This window comes from Acipenser ruthenus, chromosome 9 (genome assembly GCF_902713425.1).
Source record: "Acipenser ruthenus chromosome 9, fAciRut3.2 maternal haplotype, whole genome shotgun sequence".
Taxonomy (NCBI): domain Eukaryota; kingdom Metazoa; phylum Chordata; class Actinopteri; order Acipenseriformes; family Acipenseridae; genus Acipenser; species Acipenser ruthenus.
Window position 1 is genome coordinate 38,591,769 of NC_081197.1, and position 8,865 is coordinate 38,600,633.

At 35.2% G+C, this 8,865-nt stretch overlaps 1 protein-coding gene across 1 annotated transcript; it reads right to left on the bottom strand.

The window, feature by feature from the left end:
• Nucleotides 1-256: 256 nt before the first annotated feature.
• On the bottom strand, nt 257-8,487 carry LOC117405826 (potassium/sodium hyperpolarization-activated cyclic nucleotide-gated channel 1-like). The gene is made up of 11 exons (XM_034009207.2): nt 7,919-8,487; nt 5,431-5,623; nt 4,922-5,029; nt 4,700-4,837; nt 3,532-3,693; nt 3,314-3,407; nt 2,209-2,336; nt 1,729-1,875; nt 1,335-1,575; nt 599-766; nt 257-510 (listed from the first exon to the last, which is right to left on the bottom strand). Exons 1-11 carry the CDS (start codon nt 8,302-8,304, stop codon nt 434-436), a joined length of 1,842 nt encoding a protein of 613 aa, XP_033865098.1. The 5' UTR covers nt 8,305-8,487; the 3' UTR covers nt 257-433.
• Nucleotides 8,488-8,865: the final 378 nt, after the last annotated feature.

Consider the following 8,865-nt stretch of genomic DNA (forward strand, 5'->3'; position numbering starts at 1 on the left):
GCAACAGTGTGGTCGCTCCTGTTTATCAGATTAGTCGGCCCGTCACTGGTATTGTTCAAACCTGAAGATGATGTTAAAACCTGATTAGGCAAAGGTCAGCATGCAGCTGATGACAGACACCAACAATACAGCACGAAATCCCAATCCACAAGCAGATGAGAACTTGAAACATATGTGGATGCTACTGCAAATCAAGGTCAGTACATTAGGTCTAGAAACAAAAATGCTACCGCTGGGAATAAGGATTGCATAACACTCAAGTAAAATGTGTTTTATTGATGTAAAACTTATTTTTGAAAGTTAAAATAAAAACACTGCATACACCACTCTGGCATTTTCCAGCAAAGGTCAAGTACATTATACAAAACAGTTTCACAAGCACCTTAATGTGTACTCATCAGTACAGCTTCCCTTTAAATGCGCTAGATCCTCTCTAAACCCCCAAAGTGCTAGTTTCTTTAATCTTAGTTCCATTTTCTGGAAGAGGTGTCTGCTTTTGGTCCTCAAAATCTGCAAATATAAAGGGACACACAAGTTAACTTTTTAGGCTTGGAATTAAAATTTGGGCACAGAGATTAGTGAGTTCTTCTGGACTCACCCTGTAAAGTCCACAATCTCTGGGATGCTGTCCTTAACATTTCCTCTTTTATTTCCGGGAATTCTTGCAGCACCTCGTTAAATTTCTCAGCAGAGAGTGAGAAAAGATTACAAAGAGTCAAAGCTTGTACTGATGCAGTCCGTCTGCACTTGGTGAGCAAGCAGATCTCTGAAAATACATTAAGAAATTCACCAGCAATAACATAATGTAGATTTAATTTACTTAACATGTTCACATGCACAGCCAGTTAAGGCAAATGATCACAAAACTGGTTTTATTTTGTTGTTTTTTTTGTTTTTTTTTACCACAACTATCACAAGCATATATACAAATGTACAACTTGGCACTAATGATTATGCTCATACTTTTAAATCAAAGTTTTTCAAGGTCATAGGCTTTCATAGAAATAGACATCCATTCAAGAAAATGTATTTAAAAAGTAGGTCAACTTTTTATTCTTTTTTGTATGCTAGTATGCTCTTCGCTTGGTCTCGCATGGGGGCACTGAGATAATGAGATGCATAGGAACAACGGGGCCAGTGGAGCAAGCTATTGCTCTGCGTTAAAAATGCTTTTGAAAATAGTATTTTGAAGCATAGCTCTGAAAATTGAAGCAGTGCAAAATTAACTCATGAGCAAAAACAATTGAAAATTGGCCTGGAAGTGCTTTGCAAGCTTGCACACACAAACAATGCCTAAGCTATTTATTAAGATTGTTTTAATTCTGGTTACAGACCTCCAAAGTAATCTCCATCAGCCAGTTCCGTGCAGAAATTCTGCTCAGTCTTTACCATGACTCTTCCATGCTCTATGAAGAACATGCGGTCTCCTGCAGCCTTCTCTCGAATAATAATGTCTCCTTCCTGGAAAACCTCACACTGCAGTTTTAAGAGCACAGCATTTATGAAGTTTATGTCACGACCTTGGAACATGGGTACAGTCTTCACCAGGTCTGCGCACAGGTTGCCCAGAATCTCCTGAAAATAAAGCAGGATTCATATAATTCAATATCAATAGTTGTTTCTCATTTTTGTAACATTAACATGGAATTGTCTTCTTAGGAATGAATTAAAGACTATTAAACTAGCAGAAACTTAAAAAGTCACATCTCAATAAACTTGCACACCTACCACTTTCAAGGATTCCGAGAGCACATTTAGAATCTCTCTCTCATCAAACCACTTTCCTTGGTATCGGGCCTGGTAATAAGTGGAGATCCGACTACGCAAATTCTTTGGCAGTTTCCGGTATGACATGTAATCTTCAAGGTGATTAAACTAGAGAGCAGGGAGTAAGCAGGCAGAAATAATTCACATACATATAAATGTACTATGTTACTAAAATGTTTCAATAAATCTCAGTGGTTCTAGGGTCTGCTGATCCAATGTTCCAATGTTGTATTTTAATAAATGTCTCCACATGAGTTAAATTAACTGCTGGTTGTAGCCTATTATATCACTGCCCAGGCTTTGATTCCAGAATTACGTGATTATACTGACTGCTGATGGCCTTCAAATATCATGCATTTAAATACACAATATAAATGTCACCACCCCTGTACAATGTGATACTTGAAGGAAGCAATGTTTCCACTAATTGTAGAAATGTACTTTGCTTCTGTAGGCTTTTGATGCTGCATCAACATTTGTCATCATTGCTGCCACATTGGCAACCATCATGGTGTACATCAATGCTCCTGAAACCATACTTGTCATGACGACCCACAATTCAGCTTCACCTACAGGAATAAAAGAAAAATAATGTCAGTAAAAAACCTGTATATCCTCAGAGAAATAAGTACAGATTCAGTACATACTGTGATAAGTCTCAATACGGGCTCTCACAGCATAGCACAAACTGAAGGGAAAGGACATAGATATGACCAGGGAAGGCACAGCTCAACTCATCAGTTCAGCTCAGCTCTGCAGAAGCATTCTTTTGACAGTAAGGAATTGTTTTGTATGAACCTTTTACTTTGGCCCCCTGTGCCTTTTTTCTTTGTTTTGTTTATTCTGTTTCTGTAAATAAGCGTGCACAACAGAGCTTTTACTGCAGCTTTGCAGCCACAGAGTCTTATTCCGGACGCTATCCTGCTACAGTAAACAAGAAGGCTCTCCCACCATGTTGTTTTTGTGAATTATACATTTAAACAACAAGAACTATAATAAAGCCTGTCAAATGTATAGAAAAATAAGCAAGGGTGTTGTTTTTAAGTGTTAACATTTAAATATTAACAAACCTATACTGCAAAGACAAATAAACAGAATTTTTTTGTATTTTTGACATTTTAATTATTTTACAGATATGAAAATGAGGCATTTAAACTACGTAGTTGCAAAACAATAGCTGATGAAAGTGAAAATCATCTCCCTCATTTACATAACTCAACCCAAACATCTGCTTATGCATTTGATGCAACCCTTGCTAATTATCTTCCAGTAGGCTTGGTAAAAAACAGAAATCCTTTTTTTTTTTTCAAAGTAATTTCAGTGGTTACCTTTACTTACAGTATAGAAATGTGAGCAGCAATTCCAGTTGCCAGAAAATACACATTATAGCAGAGGTTTAAAATGAATAAAGCTTTACCTGATGTGTTATTTAAAGTTAAAGCTTTGTGGATAGGACCTAACATTTCAGTAAAACTATGAATGCTGGACAACAGGGGCCTGCTAAAAGAGCACTACATCTGAAGGTCATTCAGTCTGCTAAGGTTACCTGTTGGAGGGTCAGCAGAGCCGTATCCTACCCCAATCATATGTGAAAGGGCACGAAATACTCCAAATGAATACTTCTCAATCCATGGAGCATGCTGGTAAATATAAATACGTATACAGTGAGTATAACATAGTCGACAGGAAAAGCAAAAACCAGGTCAGGAACAAAACAGGGTTTAAGGACATTAGATAATCTTTGGATCTAAAAAAACACCTTACCGTGAGGTTTTCTCGAACAACCCAGCAATCCTCAGGAAAGTCTTGCAAAGAGGGAATAAAGTACTGGATACAGCCATTCCAGTGGCAAAGCAAGAGGATCATTGCAAACAGACAGATAATTCGAATAAACAATCTCACTGCTTCCATGTTGGAATTTGCAACCTGACAAGACAGAAAACGGATTAATCTCAAAACAGAGACACTTTTTATTTTCTAAATCGACTACAAAACATACAATATCACTTGAAAGTAATTTGCCAAAAAAAACCACAAAAAAAACCCTTACACTTTAATAGGACATCCTTTGTTGACTATAATAATTGAAAAATATAAAACAGTTTACTTGTGGGTGACCATAATTTCACAAAAGGTTAAGTGTAAACTATGTTTGTTTCATTCAAATACTAACTATTAAAGTTATCCTTTAAAAATGGTCTAAAACTTATGACGCAAAAACGTATATGTTTTGTACACTCTTAGACATTGATTTATTAAATGGTGTTGTATTAAGAAGAGACCTTTGAGGTCTTGAAAGCTTGTGATTAATTATTGTTTAGTTAGTCCAATAAAAGGTATCATATTTCCTTCTCTGTATACTCTTAGAGAAAGTGGGTGTTTATTATCCTTAATCCTTATTGTTCTCCAAAATATCTTACTATCCCCTGCTGGAAATGCATAGTTTATGTACATATTTTTAAGAACTGCTGATCCAATCACAATGAAACTTGCCAGAGACATTCTTTAACACAGCTTATTGAGAGTATCAGTTTCTATGGCTATCAGGAGGTGCCACGGGTCCTTTTGTCTTTACTTATGTATGTATGTCACACTTGCATTTAAACACAAATAACAGAGTTACAAGTTAACATATGTTATTGAAGTTGACACATTTTATTGGATTTATATAGGAGTTGACCTAATTCAATCTTTCAAGATCACCACTTAGAATAGATCTAGTTCTTCTCAAATCAATTTTTACCTGCTGTTGGGGCCTACAGTCTGTGGTCTTGAAAGATTGTATATGTTTTTAATCTTTTGTGTTGGTCAAATAAATGGTATTAACTTCAACATTGTTTCTTCTTTTTCATCTCTGAACAATATAACTAACACTACAATTTACACATATGCCATAAATTATTGTATCTGAATCATTTCAAATTGTACTTACTTGTTCCCATTCACTGAAAAACCTCACCAGGCGGGAGACTCTGAGAAGTCGTATTAAGCTAAAGATTCTTGCAAAGAGGACAACTCGCACCAATTTGGAGGCAGTATAGGTTGTGGTGCTTTGATCTTCTTCCAGTTCCTGAAAAAACAGGTATTAAAAAAACGTGATATCTATTGGTAATGAATGCAATGAATGCAATAAGCAAAACCATTTTTTTTTTACCTTTACAATGAGTATAACATAGTCGACAGGAAAAGCAGAAATCAGGTCAAGAACAAACCAGGATTTAAGGTAATGACATGCGATCAGCTTTGGATCCAAAAGAACCACCTAAAGTTAAAGGAAAACGGGTGATTATGTTGGGGAATGTTTCCTTTGATATTTTTTTACTGCTTGACTTAGTATTTTGAGTACTGTACTGTAATTTTATGCATTGCAGCCGGTTATTAACATTTAACATAATTAAAATTTAAAAAGTTAATATAACATCAGGTCAAAGTGAAAAATGATCACTGTTTATTTGCATAATACATTATCTGAATAAACCCATTTGAAAATGCAGTTGCAGTCTTATGAATACTGGTAATGATGAAGTTGTACTATTTTACCATAGTCATGCCAGTTCCTATGCATGAAACTTTTCTATACTGTTATTAAAGAAGTCTGGAACACTTTTATGACTAACACTTTGAGTTTGTGAACAGAGACCCTAAAACAACATGAACTCCTACCTCACTGTCTTCAGTTATGACACCCATCCTGAAGTTTATAGCGATATCAAGTAGAAAGAGAGTGTCTGAACATAAGTTAAATATCATCATATGAAACCCCTCTGTATGCTCTCCTTCTAAAAATGCTAGTTCCATGGGGATTGCAATTAGGTTTATGAATGTTATGAACACCATGAACATGATGTAGTAATTCCTGTAAAATAAAATAAAATAAAAATAAATATTATTTCGTACCGGCACTTGATTTAAAATATTGTTATGTAAATGAGATGTGATATTTAATTTAAAATGTTTTGGCCTTCTATAAAAAGCAGTTAGCAAGAGAAGTACATTACATTTCAAATACAAATGAAAAATGCATGTTGGAAGGGGCTGTCATGTGTTTATCATTTGGTAATGCCAGCTGAATCTTTTGATATCCTCATTAAACCAAATGAGACGAAGTCTGATAAATGATGGTGCTTTTCTTTGAATGGGCCAGCATTCCAGGAAGGCTTTCAACCTGTCACAGACACCTCTGTATCAATGCTCAAAGCACTAGATAACTATTAGTTTTGATATCAAGCCATTGCCCATGTGCATAATTTGATTGATTTGTAACTACCTTCACTCTAAGAAGACAAGATGTTGTGGAACATTTCAATTTAATCCATGCCCTTTACAATTTTTTAATGAAGCTTTGTGTTGTGTCATCAATTAATTACACTTAATATTATAAAACAGTTAATCTAATAAACAATATTACAAGTCTTTAAATTAATTATCACAATTACCTTGGCAAAAAAAAAAAAAAAAAAACCTTCAAATTAATAAAAGGTCTCCTGGTTTATAATGTGCTGCACGATGAAGAGAAAAAAAGTACATTGATTTTTTTTTTTTTTTTTTTTTTTTAACAATTAAAAAAAAATGTTATGGTACAAGGTAGAGAGAGAGGTATTTAATCAATTAATGTCACACTATAACAGAGCTTATATTCTCATACACATTTATATGTGAATAATCAAGTAGAAGTGCCTGCTTACAGAGGGAATATTTACACCTTGAGCGTTGAAGCCCACATGTATTGTTACTGTATAAGCATGAAAGTGTTGCAAACATGAAATAATCCATCCCATGGTAACATCGGGGGTGATTACACTTGGCCAGTGCCTTGCTCTGGCTGGTATTTACAAATTCTGGGCGTCTGTAAATATCAGGCCTGGGGTCAATTAATTATAATTACAATTACAGCATAATTATTATTATTATTATTATTATTATTATTATTTATTTCTTAGCAGACGCCCTTATCCAGTTTGTTGAAATTGCAATTACAATGCTATGTTGTTCAATTACAATTACAGTAATAATTATGCTGCAGCAATTGTAATTATGATTACACTAAAACGTTACATAAATAGCTACACACATTAACATGTTTACTGTTTATTCTACCGAGCAGTAATCACAGGCACAAATACAGACACATACTACCAGCATATAATGTGTTTTCAAACAAATGGGGTCACTAAAAGTGGTTGAAAATACAAGAATGATCGCTCAATGTAAAACACAACATGGAACTGTGAATGATTATGCTTGGAAAGGTGTGTAATGTTACTGTAATTGCTCAATTACATGCCGAAGTTCAACTACAATTACATTGTAAATGCAGTTATTTGTAGCCATTTAAATCCAATATAAGAAATCCAGCACAAACCTATGACGTCAATCTTACAGATATACTACTAATCATGTATTAGAAAACGATTCAGTATCATCAGCCAATCAGCTTCCAGCTGTAGCTCGCTAGGACGTCACCGCATCACCTGTCAATCAAATTTTACATCAGCCGGAGCAAGTACCGGCTTTTTCATTTTGACTTGCTGTATTTTTAAGCTTAGTTCACATCTGTTTGACAGTAAATAATAAACAAATACACAATTGGTCAAAATGTATTTTATTATCCACCAAAACCATCCAACCCATACTTTGCACCGACGAAAACAAACAACCCTGTACCTGCAACTGCCGAGTCAGCCAATCACAGTCTTAATTATAAACATAACCTTACAGTTATACTACCACAGCTACATCATAAACTTGGTTTACATAAGAGTTAGACTAAATGTATGTGCAATGGGCCAGTTCAAATCCAACGCATTTGTTTCGTTATAAAAGTTCAACCGACTGCCCGATGCTGAGCTCTCATCTGTCCTTGCTAATATATTATCACACCTTAAACTTCCATAGTGGAATTATTGCATACATTAAATATTCAAATAATCAATTATTTTTTGGTTTATAATAGCACTAAACTAACATGTTATCAAATTCAACTGATCAGCACAAAAACATAACTGATTACCATACACGTTTGTTATGAGTTTACAATTCCATCAACATGTGTGAGTCACTGTATTTCCCTCGGGAATAATGGAAACCAGCAGTATGCAGTGAAAGATACAACACACACATTCAGAAGCCTGCTGCCAACTTTGTTTCTTACCTAATTGGGCTAAACGGGTGGATAATACAAACACCGGCCGCCTCCTGTCTTGCACATTCATTTTGCAGAGCTGTGACACTACCATACACGTACAGGGAATGCTTGTTAAGTTGTGGGAAGAAAAGTCTTCTCCAACGGGATTGCTTAGATAGCACCATGTTGATGTCTGTTACCGACCCAGGAACATTATTCAGTTCTTCCTCCAACTCCAAGTCATGTTCTACCGTGTCAGGGGCCGAGGCTGTACTCGTCGTCGAACTCGGATTAACTTCTTTTTTCTCCGGACCAAATATATAGTTAACCAGTCGTTGGTAAGTAGTGGGGCTATTATAAACATCACTACAACCAGCCGCTTCAGTAGTTGCCTTTTCAAGATCTGATTCCATCCCGATGCTGTGTTAATATTACATATAAAGATTCAACAGCAAAGTGATCTTCTGAGTACTAATATGTACGTCCAGTTTAGATATAAATGTCGTTAGTTCGTTGTGAAGACTGCGCGTGGTAGTCGAAGGCATTCTGAAATTCTCTGACCGGTACATCAGGAGCCTGGCGGTGTATCAACTACCTCTCTATAAATACATGCTATTGTGCGTAAGGATACAAGCTGGCATGGACTGAATTGAAATACACAACAATTGAGAGGTTTCGGATAACATAAACAGTCACCTGAAACCAACATATAGTATTACTAACTGTAATATGTTTAAACTTGCTGCCTGCAGATATATTTTGTTTTAACTTTTCAAAAAATATAAAATACCATTTTATCATTAAAAAGTATTGCAGCAGCCTACTCTAACAGGGTCAAATTTCCATACAGAACCAGTGATCCTTAATTTGAATATTTTATTTATTTTTTTATTATTATTTTATTGACTATTGACTAGAGAAGTGTACTCTAAATAAAAGCGTACAAGTTTTTCATTATGTTTTTGTTATTATTC